Raw genomic sequence first — 20,898 nt, 5'->3', positions numbered from 1 at the left:
AAAAATGCTGAGCGTGGTGTTCCAAGAAATGAATATTGGAAAGAAGGGGAACACTTAAATCAGTAATTCAGATGCATGGTTGATCCTTTCTCGTTGTTCAGCCAATAAGTCCAAACACTGTGGTATAGAATGCTATCCAAATGATGTTCCCTGGTCCTCACCAGTCTTTAAAGCTGACCCCCACGCTATAGCCCTTAGTTAATAGTTATTTTGGGCTTAATATATATGCCTCTTTTTTTCAACAATTTTCCTTTTTCAAAAAAAGATTTATTTATTTAATGTAGATGAGTGCTCTATCTGCAGGTACACCTGCACGCCAGAAGAGGGCATCAGATCCCAGTATAGATGGTTGTGAGTCACCATGTGGTTGCTGGGAATTGAACTCAGAACCTCTGGAAAAGCAGACAGTGCTCTTAACCACTGAGTCATCTCCCCACCCCCTAGTCAACAATTTTCAGGTAAATGTAATAGTGAGGAAAGGAATATGAAGAACAAATTATTTTAAGATAATGTGATTTGGGGAATTTCTGAGAGTTCTAATTTATTTCTAAATCCTAAGAATAAATTTACCCAATAGAGAAAACAGTTCCACATTCTCCAGGGGCTTCAGGGCGGGAACACCGCTGAGACAACACGGGTATAGAGAATGCAGGGGTGGCTGGGTGGTCACAGGGCTGGCCTCACCGTCCTTGGCCTCACCTCCAGGAGGCCAAGAGCAGAACGCAGAAACGTTTCCAAGGACACGCTTTCACCGTAAACCAGACACATCAATTATAACTTTAATATAACAAATATTATTAAAAGCAGCAATTCAAAACCCAGATCTTTTCAAAGGTGCACAGGGTTATACTGTCAGTTGGCAGTAATGCAGCTATTGTCTTATAAGAGTGCCATGCTGGTGAGGGGAGTCAGGTGACTTGGTCAGTTCTTGTGCTAGCTTTCCCAGTGGGACAAGCACTGCCTACCCTCCTGCCCCTCAGGCCCAGAGCTTCTGGGGCCCAGCAGGGAAGGGGCAGATGTCCAACAGCCTTGCTCTCTGGCTTTCCTAGTGGCCTGGAAAACAGATGTTTGAGGTTGCCATGTTCACTAAAGCCAACAGGAAGCTACAAATTTGACCCCAGTTCCCACACTCCTGCTGTCCTGGGAGTTGGCTTTATAACTCTCCTCCCACCTGCCCCCCTTTGGGGACCTCAGTGGCAGCAGCTGTGGGACCAAGAACTGGGTCCAGTGTCCATCTGCTCATCCCTGCCTCAGCCAAGACAGGGAAGCAGAGGGAACAGGGTGGCTGTGCCAAGTGAGGGGTGAGGTTCCTTTGCAAGGCACTATGGTTGCTGAGGTTTAAGGCGGGGGTCATCTAACCTACTTCAGAGAGAGACCCCCTGAATGCTCATGGTACGTGTGGAGGGGTCGGACCCAGTTATGGAAAAGTCAGCCCCTCTGATAGAGCTCTGTTATCTCCGACTAGCTGGCAGTTTTCAAGACCCTGGACATCTGGACGCCACAGCAGCAGTCAGTGAGGCTGGTTCCAATCTGGTGCTCCTGCCTCCCATCCCAAAGGCACTTCTTTCCATTTTCCAACTCAGTGAGTCAGTTGCAGGCAAAACAAGGGCTCCTTGCCCACCCCTGAATTTTGGTTTTCCCTCCAGATGGGCCAGGTTTGTCCATTCTAAGAATTCTATTTATACCATCAATGACAAAGGCTTTCCTTTCCTTTCCGAAGGGAATGCATGATTCAGGCCCTTGAAAAACCCTAGCCTGTCCCAAAAGTGATTGTCAGCTCCTGGGCAAGGCAGGAACTATGCAGGAAGGGGGGGGGTGTCTTTTGTGCTTTTCTGTGGGGCTGGGGCTGGTTCCCTGGCCAGGGGGAGCAGGAGTTTGGTTTTCACATTTAACTGCAGCATGTATCCCTGGAAGAGGTCAAGGACAGGGTCCAGGGTACCCTGGAGGGGACACGTGACTGTGTTTGTCTATGTACACAGTCCTGTGGTGTTTCACTTTGTAATGGGTCTGGGATTTAGTCAGGCGTTCCTCCCAGATCAAGGGTTCAAGAATCCTTCTGTGCAGTGAGGCAGCCTCCAGGCCATGACAACAGTGGAGGGTTGTTGTGGGGACAGGCAAACTTCTGGGCCCCTCAACCCTGACTACTGCAGTTAGCCTCAGTAAAGGACCCTGTGGCTGTTCCTTCAGAAGAGGCCCAGCTCATCACTCCCCAGGCTCTGGGGTCCCAGGTACCCTAAACTTTTTTTCGGGCATCCCTCTCCTCCTGGGGTGAGGGTTTTTAGTGAGAAGGTGAAAGACCTTCAGCGTTCCCTTCTCTCACTGTGGTCCCATAGATGTTCATTCGCACATGGAAGATGTGCGACTACACAAAACACCCCAAACGGGTGAGAGGTAAAAAGATGGACAACTGGGGACAATGAAAAATGGATTCAGGCCTCAGGATCAGGGGTCGTAGCCAGGATACCTTCAGAGGAACCAGTAAAAAGTTTGAGGGGTATGGAGTGTATAGGCAATGAGAAAGAGCCAGCGGGGTCTCAGAGACACAGGCACTTGGTACAGCAGCACACAGGCCTTGGCCTGGCAGGCAGCAGGCAGGGGCCGCAGCCAGGCCCTGTCCTGCTTCCCTCCACCACCCCAGCCTGGAGAAAACAGGGAGCCAATGGCTTCTTCTGGCCCTCCTTTGGTTTCCAGGGATCCAGGCAGCCTCTGAGGGGTAATCAGTAAGGGGTAGTGCCTTCCCATTCCAACAGGTACTGAACCTTGCCCTCTGGGGTGACCCTCCGAGCCAACACTCGGTACTTCTCCCCGCAGGCCAACCGTCCGGCCGCACCAAAGTAGTTGGTGATAGATGACTTGAGGTGGGACAGGGAGGAGTCATCCTCACTGATGCTTTCGAACGTGTGGCTGTCGATGCCCTCATCCGGCTGCTCGGGGCCCAGAGCTCCCTCTGCACTGCTGTCTGAGGGGCAGCGCCCATCCGGCTCAGCTGCCCGACGCTTTGCCCGCAGGGGCATGTACGCTTTGGCTGCTAGCTTTCTCTTGCGGCTGCCCACCGTCCATCTGTGTCAGGAGGGGAAGAGGGAAATGATGGGAGTGAGCTGGAACGATCAAAAGCTTCCTTACCCTCAGCGTCTCTTAGGTACCAGGCGCTAGGCCAGACCTGGGCATGCTGGAACTTCAGAGTAGTCCTGTCATAGGGAAACTGAGGTTCCATGGGAGAAATGGGCTGGAGAGTGTACAGAGGCGGGGACTCCAGCCCGGCTGTGTTCAACTTTGCAGCATCTGCTGTTTGTATCTGGAAGAGTGGTTCACCCTTCTGTGGGTGCTTCTGGGGTCCCACAGTGCAGAGGCCTTGCTTAGGGTGTAAAGTCCTCTGTGTGGACTGGATGAGCTAGCTACACAGGGACAGGCCCTGAAGGACCCTGTACCACACAGGCAGAAGTGTTCGCAAAACAGACACACTGGACAAGCTGCCCATTAACAGATGCCGAGACGTGGAGGCCAGGACCTGAGGCACTAGTGAGAAACCAAAGAAAGAGGGGGACCAGGGAAGTTCTGCTCAGTGGTAGAGCACTTCTCTAGTATGCACGAAGCCCTGGGTTTAATCCCTAGGACAAAAATTAAAGCTACAGAGGCAACAGCAGAGAAACAAGGACCCTCCCCACCCCACTTATAGATGTGTGAAAGCAGAGGATTCCAATCTTTATAGACGCTGCAGTCTACTTCCACAAAGCCTGCACACATTCTGGAGAATAAAGGAGCCTGAGGGCAGAGGGGCCTGTGCCCAGCAGGAAATTAGGCTCTTCCCTCAGCCAGACCCCACCGTCTGCTCTTCTACTGTGCTTAAAGTAAATGCATTTTCCTCTTAGAGGCCCTACGATACAAATCACACAGCCAGGAACTGAGAACAGGAGCCCTGCAGTCTGAGGTACAGATACACAATCATGACACGCAGATGCCGAGAAGCCTAGAGTGAACAGGCCTCTCAGATAGAAGAGCCTCAGAATTGGATCACGTGACTAGAGGGATCACACAACCACTGCAGGCAAAGAATGTCCCCAATGGAAGGGATCAGGTGACTTGGGAAAGAAGGTCAGGGAAGACCAGCACCCCATCCCCACGTCTCCCTGTCTTGAGACCTGGAAGTACAGAAGGAGTCTGCACTCAGCGGTGGGAAGCAGATGGGATGGGGACCGCTGTCCCTTGCAGACTCAAAGGCAGCCCCTCCCCCCCCCACGAGAAGCTCACCTGGAGTCATAGGACAGGCTGGTGGAGGCAGAGCCGGACGTGCTGGCGGCATCGGTGGAATCCACGTCTGAGAAGAAGGTCTGGCCTGAGCTGCCACTGGGAGGGAGAGAAGACGAGTCTGCTACTGGCCCAGCCCAGCAAGGCCCACCAATCTGGCCCTTGGGGTCCCTTGGAGCCTCTCCACCTTCTGTGTCTCTGACAGGTGTCCTCCATCCCAGCTGAGGTCCATCTTCTTCTCACTGCTAAGATTCTCACCCCACATCTGCCTGTCTTATTTTCTACCCATTTGGTTTTCAAAGTTGGGAGTCAAGAAAACTTTCCCTGACCAATCTCCCCTGGCGGTGACATAGTCCATGTGTCTTTGGGCACTTGTACAAAATTTTACAGCTGCAAAGTGGGGAAAATGAGGAGGCTGGGCGATTAAGGAATTCAGCGAATGCTGTACAGTTAGAACTGGTAGGCCTGGTTTGGAGTTCCCATCTGACTCTAAATCCTTCCTTTCCTGCTCCATGTGGTCTTGAGTGATTTTGGGGGGGGGGTTAAGTGGTAAAAGATGAAATTCTTGCCTTTGAATTTACCCAAATAAGTGTGCTATGAGCAGGTATAAGCAGGCTTCCAACACAGCCTGGGAGGGTCAGTGAGGGCTTCCTGGAGGAAGCGACGCCCTGAGTTTTGGATGGGGGAGCAGGGCACAGTGCGTTCCAGGCCAAGGACTCAGCATAAGCACAGGTGGAACGGTGAGAGTAGCCATAGCCCTTCCAGTCCAAGACGTGAGGCAGGAGAAGGGGCTGAGGAGGAGGGACTGCAGGCAAGGCAGCCTGGACCTCTGCTTTGGAGGGCAGAGGGCGCTATGCTGAAAGCTGTAGCATACAAAATTCTCAGGCGGCCCAGTGCGTATTGGACCTTTTAACTGAAGTTTCAGAAGGCCCATGAGGGGCATGTCCACACCCCAGGACGTGTGCCTCCTTCATGCTGGGGGGAGGGTGGAGCCCCCCTACCCTTTACCGCCGTCAGCTCTAAAGTAGCAGGTACCTTTTTAAACTCTGAATCTCATCCAGTGTGAAGTCGAATATACTGGCCAGGTGGTGGTCCGTGCTCCAGGCTGAGGTGAAGTCGCTCTGTAGACACAAGGAAGACAGGGCCAGTCAGGGAGCAACAGACCCGCCTCTCCCCAAGCAGCCATTTCCCCAGACTGTATGGGACACCTGCTGCTCAGCCAGGGCTTCAAGGGCTCCTCGGGTAAAACCTAAACTGTGAGCCAGAGCCAAGCCACCCTGGTGTGTCAAGTAAGTCCTGACTTCTCCAGCCACCTGGATGACTTACATTCGTTTCTCTGGGTCTCAGTTGCCTCCACTGCAAAATGGGAATAACTCAGAGCCTGCTTTACTGGGGTGGGGGTGGGGTGGGGGTGTCACAGGAAGCAGTTAGGACTCAGTCGAGGTTGTGAGAGGGTATTGCGAACTATAAAGTGCTGGAGTGCTGAGGCATCGTTAACACTGTCACCCACGGGGAGAGTTTCAGTAAGGATGATCAGAGGGCGAAAATGTGCTCTGAGATCTGGTTCGAAGCCGGGCTCAGCCACTTGAAGTGTGGCATCATGAAAGCTGCTTCCCCCACACAGCCCTGTTTTGCCCGACCCCGGGACTAGGATATTATCTACCCCTGCCCTAACCCCTGTGTCCTCAGAAGAACCTCAGGGAGATTCGGAAATAGCGGTCTTAGGGGGCCTGGCACTTCCTTGTCTCTCTGTGATTGGAAGTACGACAGCAGGGCATCCCTTTGGGTCAGGACAGTACGTTGCTGTCGGTACAGGACCCCCTAATGTAATGCTGTCCCTGTGCGTGGGACTGGAGAATAAGAAAACCAGAAAACCAGGCACTAACACTGGGAATAGCATCTTCCAGCAAAAACTTTGATCTTTTTCTTCTATAAACTCGCCTTTTCTGCTGCTGGGATTCCTTAGGCAACAAACTGTGGAGACAGAAAAGGGAGAGGGTGGCCCAGTCAGAGGCGGAGGGCCAGGCAGAAGCCCCCTGGGAGAGGCCTTAGGAGTGCCGGGGGCAGTGGCCAGGATGGGGTCAGAAGGGTTTGGGCAGGGCAGAGGGCCTCCTGGAAGGAGGGCGTCCTCTGGGGCAGTGAATGTGGAGGGGCTTTAGAGAGTGGAAGAAGGAAAGGTGGCTCCTTGCCCCAGTGCCCCTGGAGAGGAGGCTCTGCCCAGCCAGGAGAATGAGGGCATATTGCACACTCAGTGTCCCCTCTCTGCCCGGTCCTAACGCAGCAGAGCTGGGTCCCAGGAGCAGGCTTCCCTGGAGCTAGGAAGCGAGGGGCCTGTGGTGATTGGGACCTAGGAGCTTCACACTAGCTCTCCTGCAGTGCCTAGAGCTTGCCCCTGCTGGGTCTAGGACTCCAGGTTTGCAGCGATGCCATCACACTGCCTGGGCCATTGTGGAGCCTTCTGCCACCTGCAGAGGCTGGGAGCGCAGGTGGAGAACCCGAGCTGGCTGCAGCTGCAGCCCAGCAGCAGCACTGACCCAGGCTTGCTCTTTCCTCTCTTACGAAGCAGCCCAGAGATCCCTCTCTCGTTTGGCATCAGCCCCTTGTCGGGAAGCAGCTTTCCTGGAGGGGCAGGCGGGACACGGATGCGCAGGCGGAAGATGCATTTCTTCTTCTTCACCTCCTTGCCACACAGGAACCTGGGGTGGACAGTAGAGAGGCTGGCGCTGTCAAGCTGATCTTCCTAGTTACCACCAGGGCCATCAGCCTTCCTGCCCCTCCGCCCTTCCAACTGAATCCACAGTCCCCAGCAGAGAACGTGGCTAAGCTCCTCCCTGTTCTGCCTCCTGCGTATTTGATTCTTGCTCTTCCTTGAGGCTTCTTGGCATGGGCTAGCTGCAAAGCCACCAGGCGCAGCACACAGCAGAAGTCTCAGGACCCAGGAACTGGTTGGTGCCAGTTTTTAACATTCTCTGGCCAGGAAGCATCTCTAAGCATATCTCTCTTTTCAACACTGGCTGAGTGAGGCCCTGATGCTATGGAGGAGGTTCAAACCCAGGCCTGTTCTCAGGAAAGCTGAACACTGAGTGGCCAAGAGGCCTCATCCTCAAGAGGATGTCTTGCTGTACCTCAAACCACAGGAAGGCCAGAGCAGGTTGCCCTGTAAGAGGTGCCGGGCAAGCTTTCACAGAAACAGAGTCAGTGCCTTGTTCTTCCATAGCTCAGAACCTACCTAGAGAGGTCTGTTACAGTGCAGTTCTGTTGAAAATACTTGCTGATGAAAAAGTGAATAAAGTTGGGCAACAAGAGGCAGAGGGATGGACAGGAACAAAGTGCTGGCTATCTGGGATATGGTGCTACACACTTGTAAACTCAACACTGAGGGGGCTGGGGCAGGGGAATCAAAAGTTGGAGCCTGGGCCAGAGTGAGATCCTATCTCAAAAACCAACCAACCAACCAACCAACCAACCAACCAACCAACCAGCCAACAAATGGGTAGGAACCCAAGGGCTGAGCAGGGCTGGCTGACACCCAGAGTCCATAAAACGAAAGGACAAGAGTGTAAGATGCCGATGGGGAGGGTCGTGTCATAAAAGGCCTTGGACATGGCTGAGGGACAGGTGTGTGCTAAGCACCTAGGATGGGAAGGCACAGACTAGGGAAGTAGCCAGGAGCTCTCTAGCTGGCTGCAGCACAGAACGGAGCCTCGCAGACAACTGAGGCAGGGTTCCTGGGCGCTTGGGAAGGCTTTGTAAAGGAAGGCCTGTGGATGTCTTTATTCCCTGGATGCTGGAGAAGGAGGAAAGAGCCAGGTCGGGAGTCCGACTCCAGCAAAGAATATATACTAGGAGAAGCCTTTAGACTGAATCCCCTGCCAGGGCCTGCAGCTCCGCCCCCTTGCACTCACCGGCTTTTGTAACTGTTGAGAGCATTGAGGAGGTGTGGTCCGCGATCTGACACAGGGGTGCTGGTGAGCTAGGAGAAGCAGAGCCAGCAGGCCAGTCAGACCTACACAAGCATCTGAGAAGACACCAGCCTGCCCCCGCCATCTCAAGTTCCAGTGTCTCCCAGGACAGAACCACTGACTTATCCTCTTTTTACCTCCCTGAGCTTGTTTCCCCATCTGTAAGACAGAGGCAGACTCCTGGCCTCAACACTTTAGGAGCTTTATGGGGCTGTGACTGTAGCCTAGAGGGAGACTGCTTGCCTAACATGAACAAGGCCCTGGGTTCGTTCCTCAGTGCTGCTTTAAAAACATCCCCACTCTTGTCCAGTAATGCCGCCCTATGAGAGCTATATTACAGAGGAAGCACGGATTATGGACAAAATTTCGCATACAAAAATGTAGCCAGTGGCATTGTTTCTGATAGTGGACAAAAAGAAAATAAACTACGTGCCCAGCTAGCAAACTAGGGAGGACATCAGTTCAGCCATTTAAAAGGTAATGAGAACACCAGCAGCCCGGAACAGGGTGACACTAACCGAAAAGGGGTCATCTAAAATAGCATATACTGTTTCATGTAAACCGTGTAGGAGGGGAGGAGCAGGATATATTCAAGCTTTATTTCTAGTTATTTCTGAGTAGTGAAAATACCGGTCCTTTAAAGGCATACTTCTGTTTTGATAACTTAAAATTTTCTGTTGGAAACATGAATTTTTAAAATACTTAGCTGATGAGTGTTTACTAGCCTGTCTATGTGTACCATGTGTGTGCAGCACCCTGGGAGGTCGGAAGAGGGCTCTAGTCCTTGGAACTGGAGTTACAGACAGTAGTGGTAAACTGCTATGTGTGTGGTGGGAATGGAAGCCGGGTCCTTGCGAGGACCCAGTGCAAGTGCTCTTAACTGCTAAGACACCTCTCTAGCCCTTATGCATGATTTTTTTTTTTAATATGGCAGAAAAAGTTATTTAAAAAAATTCCAACTCCAGGGGCTGGAGGGGTAGTTCAGTCAGTGGCTAAGATCAGTTGTTGCTGCAGAGGACCTGGGTTTGGATTCCAGCACCCACACAGTAGCTAACAACCATCCATAATTCCAACCACCTGAACATCTTACGGCATCTGTGGTCACCAAGCACACACGTGGTATGCAGACATGCACATGAGCGAAACACTCATATACATTAAATAAATCTTGAAAATAATACGGACTCTATCCTTCAAGGCTTTCTGCGCACCTTATAACTGACCACACACTGTGCATGGAGACATCATATACAACTGCTTGCAAAGATAAGATTTTCCTATTTGGTTTCTTTTTCATTATACGTGTGTGTGTGTGTGTGTGTGTGCGTGCGTGTGTGTGTGCGCGCGCGCGCGTGTGTAGCATGTGCCTGCCACAGCACATGTATGGAGGTAGGAGAACAACTCAGGGCATGGGTCAGTTCTCTCCTTCCACTCTGCGGGTGCTGGAGATTGAGCTCAGGTCCTTAGGCTTGGCTAGGGCACCCTCATCTCCTGAGCCATGCCAACAGCCCTTGTTCGTTTTTTTATGACCTTGTCTCATCATCTACAACCTAGTCAGTGGAAGACACTGACTCTGCAGTAGCCAAGAAGACTCCAACAGTGTCGTTAGGGCAGCAGGCCCTGTAGCCCCGTGGGAGTGGCTAGGTCATTCTCCAGCTCTGACAACTTTGAAGTCTTAGTTACAGGGCACTGAAGCCCCTGGAACCTCAATGCAGAACAAGGTCAGCAGAAGACAAACCCACTGTAATTTCTAAGCTAGCCAGGAAAGCTGCTGTGAGTCAGACACCTTAGCAGAGAGTCCCCCCCCTCCAGCCACCCTCGGTGCAATGCCTCAGTGCCCTGCGGCTGTGTTAGTGAGGTCCCAACTGACCACTGCCTGAACTGGAGGCCAGAAAGCCCCTCCCTGGCACAGGCTCAGAGGCTTTGACTGAAGGAGCTGCCGCTCAAGGGCGAGAGCTCACCTGTCTATACCCACGCCCAAGCCCTGCACTGAACGCTCCCGGGACCTCCAGCTCCTGGGACCTCCGGCTCCTGGGACCTTACATACCTTGCCAAGCTGCAGGAGCTCCCAGTGGTGGTTGACAAAGGCCAGAATCTCCTCAAAGTCAAAGTACTTCTTCTTGCTCTGTACTCCCAGGTTATAGAGGGCCAGGTGAACTATGTCCACCCTGGGCAAGAAAGCAAGGGCCAGGTGAGGGTCAGGGGCAGGGCAGAGGGCAGAGGGGAAAGGAGGAGCTGGTCAGGACAGGCCCCATCCTCTCACCATCGCAGGGGCAGCCTCTCGATATACTCTGGGCCTTGGTTACACACGGAGCAGAAGAACAGGTAGAACCTGTGGGTAGGTGAGAGGTGAGAGGCTGTGATGGGAGGGTGTCTGACCCTCAGCCATCTCATCCCCTCCTGAGCTGTCAGCGTCTGAGCAGTGGAGGGGACAGGGACTAAAGAATGCCTCTCTCCCTGACCCCTCTCCAAAGATCACTGCCCCAGAGTTCAGCTCAGTTCATACAGAGGTTGGGCTGTAGCGGTCACCACTGTGCCTTCTGAAATCACACACGTGCATGCACGCACACACATACGTGTGCTCACTTGCCAGCCATCAACCAAGGTTTAAATAAGCATAATATTTGACTTGGCAGATATAATACCTCCCATTAGCCGTGCATTTCCCTAGCAGCGGCGTCTACAGTAACTCCTGGTAAGGCAAAGGCATTGACTATTGTCTCTCCTTCCCGAGACACTTGTAGAGACAGGAACTTGGTGAAGGCGGGCATTTGTCTAAGGCTCCCCACAGATCTGCAGCAACTAGGCGCATAGCCAGCATGGTCCTTTATTGTCTCCTGGCTCAGCAGAGCCGGGGTCCTCTGTCTTGAGCTACCTCCAGCAGACAAGTATAGGCTACCACAGACCGCCTCAGTGTGACATCAGGCAGATAACCCGAGAAGGTTACTGCTGTCACTCCCTGTCCCCTATGCCTAGTCAGCACCTACCGGTCTCCAAACACCATAGGCTCATTGAGGCACTGTGTGCAGGCTTCGTGGAACCACTGTCTACACTGGCAGCACTGCAGCATCCGCAGGTACCACCTGGAGACACAGAAGAGCCAGGGCAGCCGTGTCACAGGCAGGCGCAGCAACTTACCCAGCTGCCACTGCAGGAAGGGGAAGAGGACTGTGGGCCACACTTACCAAACACCTGGAGCCAGACCTCATTGGTCTTGCACCCAGTAAAAGAAAAGTGTACCGTTGGCCCCGGCCCTAAAGTGCAAGTTTAATATGCAGTTTTTCTGTTTGGCTTCAGACCTGGTTTTCAGAGGAGCTGTGTGCCTGTGTGTGTGTGTGTGTGAACAACTGTGCATTAAACATCGAGAAGCAGCCACTTACTAATGCCATATAGGTTTCTGTACACTGTTCTCCATCTGTCACTCATGAGGCCTCCCAGCACGCTGGGATCCTCTCGGGTAATTAAGATAACAGCGCCCACTTGAGAGATGAAGTCGCTCAAATGGCATAGTTAGAACGCACCTCGGCCCTAAGCATAACCTCCAGTCAGAGCTGGCTCTAAGACTCAGGGCAGGGGAAGGAGTAGTCTGCCATCTGCTGAGGGTGGAGACCCTGCCTCTGTGCAGACAGCCCACAGGAGCAGGTTCAATTGTCCTTGGAGGCCCCGGGTGGGCAAGTCACCAGATTCTGGCCCCCACAGCGGGCCAAGAATTTTCTGCAAAACCCTATCACCGCCAGCAGCAGATGACTGATTCTCAGCCTGTGCGAGCCTTTATCTAGTTACCAATGCTCACAACCACACAAGGAAAAACCAGCAAGTGAACCAAGAATCAGGGAAGACACAGCCGGCAAGGTGCTCTGTAGGCAAAGGACATCTCAGTCAGGCCTAGGCTCTTAGCTACTTCAGTAGTGCTTCTTTCTCAGGTGGCTCTGCCTTCTCCTCTCCACTGCCGTCTGCACAGATTCTCACTCTGAGCTTACTTTCAGGACCTGTCCCTTAACGCCCCTAGGCGACTTTCCTGGGTCCCCTCCGTCTGGACATGCCTTACGGCTGCTATCGGACTCGCTGGGCCCGCTTCTGGAAGCCGGGCCCCCACCGACCTCTCTGAGTCACCCTCCTGAAGCCCTACCCTCCTGCAAAGTGAAACAGCCCCAACGTTAGAATGTGCTCTCCTTAAAATGGCTTTGCGGACCTGCCCCTCCAGATCCCGCCTCCACGGCCTAACACCTAGGCCCCGCCCCCGCCCCCGCGACTGTCACTCCGGCCGGTCTCCCCCAGACCTGGCCCCCGAGCTGGCACTCCGGGTTTGCCCATCCAAGACCCGCCTCCACGGCCTGACACTGAGGCCCCGCCCTGCAGCTGTCACTCTGGGTCCACCCCGCTAGATCCCGCCTTCAAAGGCTGACACTCAGACCCCGCCCCCGAGCTGTCACATCCCTCCACCAAGGCCCCGCCCCGCGGCTGTCACTCCAGGCTCGCCCCTTCCAGGCCCCGCCTCCAGACGCTCGGGCCCGCAGCCCAGCTGTCACTCTGGAGTCTGACACTCAGGTCCCGCCCTCGAGCTGTCACTCGGAGCGCGCCCCTCCAGGTCCCGCCTCCCTCCAGAGCCTGCCACCCAAGCCCCGCCCTCCGGGCTGTCACTCAGGCCCCGCCCCCTGAGGCGGGCTCTCGCGGCGCCTGTCAGTCCCACCCCGCAGCCCGGCCTCCCGCACGTGTCCCGCCCTGCGGCCTTACTCTCCAGGCCCGCCGCAGTAGCAGTAGCATTGCTGCTGGTTGGTGCGATGGGGCGAGTCCCACTCGAGCTCCTCTGGCTGGTAGGACAGCACCATTTTCACCGCCTGCAACGTCCTGGCGATGGCGCCTTTCTTCAGCGCGCCGCCTTTCTAGGGGAGAGATAGGGCCCAGGTCACCAACCACACCTACTCTCAGGGGAAACGCTGCCAGGGTTTGGGGAGACCCAGACATCAGGAAAATAAGGAAGTTTTTCTCACCAATCCTAAATCCATCCTCCGTTTCCCTCAAAGATAATTCATGAATAGCATCAGTTGTAGTAAGCACAACACAGGTGTAAGGGGCGTGTCCATCAAGTTGTCTTTTAATAGCAAGTGGCCCTTTTTTGGTGGCCTCCCACGGACACAAAACTGTGCGCACTTTATGGCTGGGGAAACTGAGGTTTAGAGAGGCTCTGAAATCTGGCCTAGGACAGAGAGCACCCTGTGTCTCCAAGTCCAAGTGGAGTCCTGCCTGGAGTACAGGATCAGTGATGTAGCCTCAGGCCTGAGCATAGTGGGCTGGGGGCTGGGAAAGGGGAGGACTCACCCTCACAGCCAGTGCGAAGATGCAGCGCCGGCAGAACCAAGGACTGAGGAGGGGCCCGTTGGCACTGCCTGCAATGGGAATGTGGCACTGCTGGTGGTAACCTAGGGCACAGGAGGGGATGGTGAATTACTCAAAAGGAGGCAGCGGCCCAAAGCCAGCTGGCCAAGAGAGGCTAGCCGGGCTCCGGCAAGCCCTAGGGAGCTCTGCCTGCCAGCTTTTGGGTACTGGCTGGTGGTTCCTACCCAGGAGCCAAGCTGATATCCAGTGAGGGACAAACAGGCACCAGGGACGGGCTTCAGCATCTGCCCCTCCTCTCCCCCCATTCTCTCTGCCTAGGAGAGCCCCGGCTTACATTCCCATTGCTCTTTCTCAACTCTCCCCAAGGCGACACTGAGAGGGCTAGAAGGATAAATGGGGCTAGCTGAATCTGAGCAAGTGCAGCGTGGGAGGGGCCCCAGGTCAGGGCCTTCTCGAGCTGCGCTGCGTTCACCCACTCACCCAGGCCACACTTCCCGCAGATGAGAATCTCATTCATGGGCCCTGATGTCTTCCCCAGGCAGATGTCACACTTGGGCTCCTCTCCTGGAACGCCAGCTGAAAAAGAAGCGCTTTCAACTCAGGTCCAGCTCACACCACCAAGAAAGAGACTGGGAGGGAAGCCATATTTAGAGCTGGTGGGCAGCTCACAGACTGGGAAACTTGATTCTGTTGTTTAGCTAAACTGACAGAGTCGAACTGCCTTCTAAATATACGTTATCCCCATAGACAGTTACGACTCAGCCTTAACCAGAGACGCATCTGTTTCCCGTGAGCTGCCGAGAACGCAGAAACAGCTGTACAAAATGATGAGAATCAGTGACAGTGGAGGGCTTGGCTCTACAAAAGTCATCCACACCACACCCTCTGAGGCTCACGGGACATTGTGGAAGAGGGGCCAGAGAGAATGTAAGGGCTGGAAGACAGAAATAAGGGCTGTGAAATGCCATTCTTTGAGCGAAGCAGGGCGACTGCAGTCACAGACTCTTAACAACTGCAGGTGACTCTATTGGGTCTGCACAAGAATGTGCCCAACAACCCCGGATAACTGATGATGGGTGGGGGAGGGGAGCTAGGGAGCCTAGCCCTCACTGCCCAACCATTTTATACTGATACATTTTGTGGGGGATGGGGAGTTATTGCCTTCAGTTGTGTACCCATTGATGGGCTCCAGTGGGGAGGCCCAATCCATTAATCACCAAAATGGGTCACACAACAAGACCCCAAATGACGCATCTGGGAAAGGGGCGGGTAGAGTGGAGGGGAGAGGTAATGAGGGTGAGAGAGAGGTCAGGGAGGGTTGAGGAGAGTGTAACCAGAATGCATACTGTATATGTACGAAACTGTCAGAGACTTTCTTTATCAAAGCAATGACAATTAAAACCTCGGAGCAGGAACTGAACTCCCACCGTGCACCACACTTCACAAGCTGCCTTATGGAAACTTTCCAGCCCCTCAGAGGTATTAACACCTGCTCCAAAAGATGAGGAAACTGAGGCTCAAGAAGTTAAGGCTCTTGCTTAGCTGGTCAGTGGGAAAGTGGAATTCAAGCCTACAGCCACCGCACAGCTAAGTCTTTGCTCTTTTGACATATCCGGTTCCCTCCCTTACCTATTCCAACTTGTTTTACTAAAACCTCTTCATGTCTAAAAACACTTAAAGCGCTCCATGATAAGAATGTCTGTTTAAAAGAGACACCCTGTTCTCATCAATTGTGAACTCACAGCAAATCCCATTTAAACGATATTCTCACCCACATCTCTGCCTGTTGTTTCGATTCAAGGGCCAGCCAGCCATTCATTCACTTTCCATGGCTACTTCGGTTGTATTTATGAACAGAACTTTCTTAAAGCACACTGCACAGCCGTCATGGCACCGAAAGCTACTTTCATTTCTGAATGTCTGGCAAATTAAAACGTTACTACAATCTCGTGTTTTTGAGTCAAGATCCAAAGTCCAGATTGAGTGACCAGTGAATTTGTGTAGTTTATTTTGGAGCTGGGGCTCAGACTCCTGGCCTGTATTTAGTGGGTACATTCTCTCTCCTGCTGAAATAAACCCCAACCTCTAATAGAGTTATAGAATGGCTTCTCACTTACTGGTTCCTCCTCAATCTTTTTTTCTTTTTCTTTTTTGTCTTCTTCTGTTGAATACATTTTTATATCTGAAGTGTCCACGTGGCTATGTTAAGTGTATTTTTCCTTTTTTGGGGGTGAGCGGTGCTAGGCATCAAACCTAAGTGCACAGTCTAGGCAAACCACAGAGCTGCTTTCACTCCCCGTCCACAAATATAACTTTTCGGTGTATATACATGCATGCAGGCTGAGGTGTGTCCAGGTGCACGTGTGTCCAGGTCACACTGCCCAGGGGCACCCATCTTTCTCTCTGAGAGGGAGTCTCTCACTGAGATCTAGGATTCACTGGCTAGCCTGACTGGCTACTAAGCATCAGGTATCTGCCTGTCTTTACCTCTCCAGAGCTGGGACTGCAAGTGTGAGCCATTGTGCCAGCTTTCTTTGAAGGACACACACACACACACACACACACACACACACACACACACACACACACGTATATGAGTATGAGTTTTGCCTGCATGAATGTATGTGCACCATGCGGGCCTGGTGCCTGCAGAGGTCAGAAGAGGGTGTTGGATCACCCAGAACTGCTTCTACAGGTGGTTGTGAGCTGCCATGTGGGGTCTGGAAATCAGATCTGGGTCCCCTGGAAGAGCAGCCTTAAGTGCTTTAAGCAGCTTTAAGTGCTCTTAAACTCTGAGCCATCTCTCTAGCCCCCATGCCCACTTTCTTATGTGGGTTCCAAGGATCAAATGTGGATGCTTGTGCTTGCAAGATAACTTAAAAAAAAAAAAAAACTGATTGAGCCTCCTTCCCACACTCCCTTTAAATATGTTTGAAAATGATTTTAAGCTAATTTTTAGTTATGTGAATATGTATGGGGGTATGTGCGCCTGAGTTCGGGTGGCATACACGGTCAGAGCCGTTGTTATATCCCCTGAGCTGGAGTTCCAGGTGGTTGTGAGCCACCAGATGCGGGTGCCGGGAACCAGACTTGGGTCGTCTGCAGGGGTAGTACAAGCTCTTAATGGCTAAGCCATCGCTCCAGCCCCTTACATACATTTTGATGTGCTGCTTCTGTTTTCTCCCCCTAGAAGGCTGCAAGGAATTTTTCTTGTTTTGTTTTTACTGGCTTTGAGTCAAGGTCTTGCTACGTGGCTCAGGCTGGCCTTGAACTGGTGGTGATCCCCCTGGCGCATTCTCCTTAGGATGAAAGTTTTGTAGAGGCAGAAATGGTAATGCTGCATCCCTGGATCGTCGGGCCCCCTCCGTGGCATATGACATGGCGTAGAAGACAGATGTAGGGTGCAAGGAACTAGAGGGAAAAGATCTGCAAACTGCCTTAGTCCTGTGGCCTGGCTGGCTGGCTTCTTGCACTCATCCTTCCTAGAACCCACCTCCCTGTGGTGCAGCAGCGCTGGGGTAAGCCATGCACACCTTCTCATCTGAGCTTTCCAACGCTCTGGCGGAGCCTGGACTGCCACTGTCTCTTCCCTTCAGCTGAAGAAATGGGGACTCAGAAAAGTGTCATCACCGCTCAAGGCTGTGTAGCTAGTACTGGATAGATCTGGAACATGGTCCAGGGCCTGTCTGACCTTGGAACCTGCCTCAGTGGGCCACATCTGTTCTGTTAAGGATAAATGATACTTAATAAGTTTTGTCCCTCACGCCAATGGTCATAGTTGCTGTTTGGAGTTCCATAATATCCACGTGGATATTGTGACTAGTGATTACCCAAATCTGTCCTGTGTAGCTTCAACAATCCCGATTAGCTAGATCTGTAACACAGTGTCAGCTGTCTGAAAGCAGGGATGGTACCCAGTCCAGCTCCCCTTCCATCCTGAAAGCTGACCCAGCTCCATCTTGGCATGGCCATTTTCATGATTTCCTGGCTCCACCTCACCCTCACCTCCTTGCCTCAGGGGTAGAGACTCCCTACCAATTTTCTTAACTTGCAGATAGGGAGCACAGTTCATGTCAGTAGCTGACAATCCCTCTCCTTTGGCCTCTGTCCTCCTCCCTAGGCCCAGAAGAGACCCAGAGTAGCAGACAACATTCAGGAAGGACACAAACTGCAGGCCTGAGACCCAGTCCTAGCACACCCTTGGTGCTAACACATGCCCCAGTTCCTCTTCCACCTGCCCTGCCTCCCTACTGAAAGTGAGCATTCAGGAAGGGGATCAATGTCTCTCATGTAGAAACCTGATCATCATCTCTGATGGGCCCAAGATGAGTTCTCAAGGCCTGGGGTGCACGGACTAGCGCGGATGGCAGGAAAAAAGGTGGCAGAGAAGGCAAAACGGAAGGTAGACAGGAGCGAACATGGGGAAGGGACACTAGAAACGTTGACACTCACCGTGCTGTATGTCCTTCCACAGGACCCAGTATTTGGAATTATCTTCAAACGTCACAAGGCAGCTTTGCTTAGGACTGCTGACCTGAGGCAAAGAGAGGAGCAGCCTGGAGGAGCAGCTGGGAGGAGCTGAGCCTCCATCTTCCTCCATCTCCTGGCCTTGTGCTTCATAAGACAGGTAGGCCAGAAGTGGAGGTGTACACTCCTGATGGAGTACGGCCATCGGGAACAGGGGGATGACTTAACGGGGATGTTTTAAAAGGCAGAGATGCAGACCACGGAGTCATTTATGCCCTGCCCGGTCTGGGGCTTGCTTAAGTCCTCTGAAGAACTGCTGGGCCACACTCACCCCTGAGGATGGAGCCTGCAAAGCCAGGCTCTGGTCCCTTCCCCTCTCAGCTTCTAGGCATGAGGGACAAAAAGGGATGAGCAGAAAGAGGCTGAGCCTGGGCCCAAGGACCAGAGAAGACTCACCTTCTTGATCTTGCCGAGGTAGTGGAGCCCGTCTGTCCACCGGCATAGCACATACTGTCCCTCTGTCAGCTTGGACATCAAGTCTTTGAAGTACTTTTTGGTCTTAGACAGGGACCCCTTGTTAGGGAGGGGGGTGGTGGTGCCATAGGCTTCCTGAGTCCCCGGTTCCAGAGCCTGAGTCTCCATCAGCTTCTGCTGACACCGGGAGAGAAAAAGCAAGACTTCTCTTGCACCCCTCTCTTGACAACTCTGGGAGGGAGACATTCCTACCCCATTCTAAGGATAGGGAAACGGAGAAGACGCAAGAAGTGGCCGGTGACCAGAGGCAGAGCCATGGCTCAGAAGGAGTCAAGCTGGCTCTATACTACACCGTGCTGCTTCTAAGAGAGTGAACCTTGCAGCAAAGGCTCCACCCATGGATCTGAAGCCCACTGCCTGTCCAGGAGGCTGCGGCTTTGCCCGGTATGCAAACACTCTGTGGGTGCAAGTCTGGGGAAGCAAGTACTTAAGATTTCATGTTTCCCCCCCGGAAAAGCCCACCGAGCAATGAAAACTCTTGGGAACGGCTATGACATAGCCATGTGCCTTCTGGAACTCTTCTTTCTATTCTCAATTATTTGATGATCTCAGGGCATTTAAACCCGCCCATGTTTTTTTCCACGTGCATATCCGCTCAAAGCAGCTAAGCCATTATCGTGCCAGCCCATTCAAGTGCCCCCTTTTGCTTCTTTCTTCCTGATGATGGTGTCCCATGGCCGTCACTTCCCCGGCCGGTGAGCCGCCACAGAGGCTTGGCCTGAGAATCCCTGCCCTATGGTGGCTGGAGCATCCTGCCCTATTCCCCACCGTGCTAGGCTTCAGTTCTGTCTCCTCTTTGCCCATCAATTAATTCATTCACCTTTTCCATGCCTATTCCCCGAGCCTGTTGCTTGCTACTACCTGACACCAGGACTGGGGAATCCCCCAGGTCCCCTCAGCTTCCCTGCGCCCTCCCTCACCCTAATTCTCCATCAAATCGTGGCTCCCCAGACCTTTCCCAGTGTTCAGTGTCAACTGCCTTCTCCTTGCTGTGTGCTCACCTAGGACCATACCCCTCCACACACACTCCCTCTGAGGCTCAGAAACAGCTTCCTCATGCTGCAGCGAGTGAGGACGGTGGGGGCGCTCCTGCTCAGCTTCCCTCCCTCTGCCTGAGTGCTGGGCACCTGGTGCCCGGCCTGCTGACAGGAGACAGCTCTGGGTGTGTTTCCATGTGGGTGCCTCTTCAGAGACTGTGGGACAGTCTGCGGCAGTGTGCCAGTACGTATGTGAAACCAAATACACGTGGGCACGCGAGGGGCCCTGGGCGGTCAGGGTCTCGGCTCTCCGGCTCTCTGGATGGCGGGATGCCACCTCCTTCTGCCTTCTCCTGCCTCTCTTTTACTTCGGGACAGAGTCACAAGCGCCAGGTAGGGGCTGCCGTCAGAACTCGTGCCCACTTCCCTGGCACTCGGCTCTTCGGGAGCTGGGAGTTGCCTGCTTGCTCAGGCCCGGAGCATGCTCAGGCCTCGGCAGGTTCACAAACTGACATTTCCTCCCCCACTGGGCTTTTGGGGGCAGACTGGGTCGCTGCGCCCCCGAGGCCGCGCTGGGCCCCCGGGTGGCGGCCCCCCCACCCCGCCTCCATCCTCCTGGAGAGGGCCCCCGCGGGCTGTGATTGGTTGATTCAAACCCATCGGCACAGAAAGGCTTGTTTGCGGGTTCCCGTCCGCGTCCAGTTCAAATCCGCGGCACTGGGCGCGCGGGGCCGGGCGGGGGCAGGAAGCGCGGATGATTCATGCGCCGAGGCCTCTCCAGGGCGGCCGTTGGCTTTTTAAAAGGGTGTTCAGGAGGGAGGCCAGCCCGCAGGAGCGTCGCCTCCGGCTCCGGGTACCCCTTTCCTCAGTTGCTCCGGCTGTAAACTTTCCCCGCTCGCAGGCAGCCAGTCGTGAGCCTGACTTTGGACGTGAGCAAAATCCCTAATGCCCTGCCTCCCCTCCCCTCCATTGCCTCGGACGGGAGAGAGAAGACGCGCGGCCGCAGACGGAGACCAGTCACCCACACCCTGCCCGGGGCCGGGGATGTGGCTGGGGCTCCCGCTTCCCTGAGGGGACCGCTCGGGCTCCACCTCCGTCCCCATCCCAGGAGTGCGCGGCTCCGCAGCACCCCACTCCTGGCCCGGGGACGGTAGGACTCCACCCAGTGCGGAGGGGCTTCTAGGAAGGGGGTCATGTGCAGGGATCGAGGCGTGAAACGCGGAGTCTCCCGGGGCGCCCGCAGCGCGGGACTTACCGCGAGGCAGCGCGTCTGCCGGTCCCGCTTGGAGTCTGACCACCAAGCACATCGGCGGCGGCGGCGGCGGCGGTGCGCTCGGCCCGCGGCTGCCCGGCCGAGTGTCCGCCCGTGGGGCCGG

At 53.9% G+C, this 20,898-nt stretch overlaps 1 protein-coding gene across 5 annotated transcripts; it reads right to left on the bottom strand.

Annotated features, from left to right (window-relative positions):
- Positions 1-757: 757 nt before the first annotated feature.
- Phf19 (PHD finger protein 19) lies at positions 758-20,791 on the bottom strand. 5 transcript variants are annotated; one of them, XM_055600938.1, is made up of 15 exons: positions 20,778-20,791; positions 18,468-18,659; positions 17,997-18,078; positions 14,025-14,120; positions 13,527-13,627; positions 12,942-13,090; positions 11,195-11,290; positions 10,471-10,539; positions 10,255-10,375; positions 8,151-8,218; positions 6,780-6,941; positions 6,132-6,219; positions 5,281-5,366; positions 4,249-4,344; positions 758-3,060 (listed from the first exon to the last, which is right to left on the bottom strand). In XM_055600938.1, exons 2-15 carry the CDS (start codon positions 18,651-18,653, stop codon positions 2,718-2,720), a joined length of 1,743 nt encoding a protein of 580 aa, XP_055456913.1. In that variant the 5' UTR covers positions 18,654-18,659; positions 20,778-20,791; the 3' UTR covers positions 758-2,717. The 5 variants fall into 5 exon arrangements, with proteins under 5 accessions (XP_055456913.1, XP_055456914.1, XP_055456915.1 ...); XM_055600939.1 differs by lacking the exons at positions 17,997-18,078; positions 18,468-18,659; positions 20,778-20,791 and adding an exon at positions 15,320-15,415; XM_055600940.1 differs by lacking the exons at positions 17,997-18,078; positions 18,468-18,659; positions 20,778-20,791 and adding an exon at positions 15,316-15,383.
- Between the last annotated feature and the right edge of the window lie 107 nt (positions 20,792-20,898).

This window comes from Psammomys obesus, unplaced genomic scaffold, assembly GCF_907164565.1.
Source record: "Psammomys obesus unplaced genomic scaffold, mPsaObe1.curated_primary_1811, whole genome shotgun sequence".
Classification (NCBI taxonomy): domain Eukaryota; kingdom Metazoa; phylum Chordata; class Mammalia; order Rodentia; family Muridae; genus Psammomys; species Psammomys obesus.
The sequence above is the reverse complement of the archived record's forward strand: the minus strand, read 5'-3'. Positions and strand labels throughout refer to the sequence as shown.

What these genes read in the sequence shown, in the direction of transcription:
- Phf19 (XM_055600938.1), bottom strand. Translation starts at nt 18,653, where the DNA reads ATGGAGACTCAGGCTCTGGAACCGGGGACTCAGGAAGCCTATGGCACC. An exon ending in ACCTCGGCAAGATCAAGAAG is followed by an intron (nt 18,079 to 18,467) that starts GTGAGTCTTCTC and finishes TCTTTGCCTCAG; the next exon opens with GTCAGCAGTCCTAAGCAAAG. An exon ending in GAGATTCAGAGTTTAAAAAG is followed by an intron (nt 4,345 to 5,280) that starts GTACCTGCTACT and finishes TCTCCCTCCCAG; the next exon opens with TGGCAGCTCAGGCCAGACCT.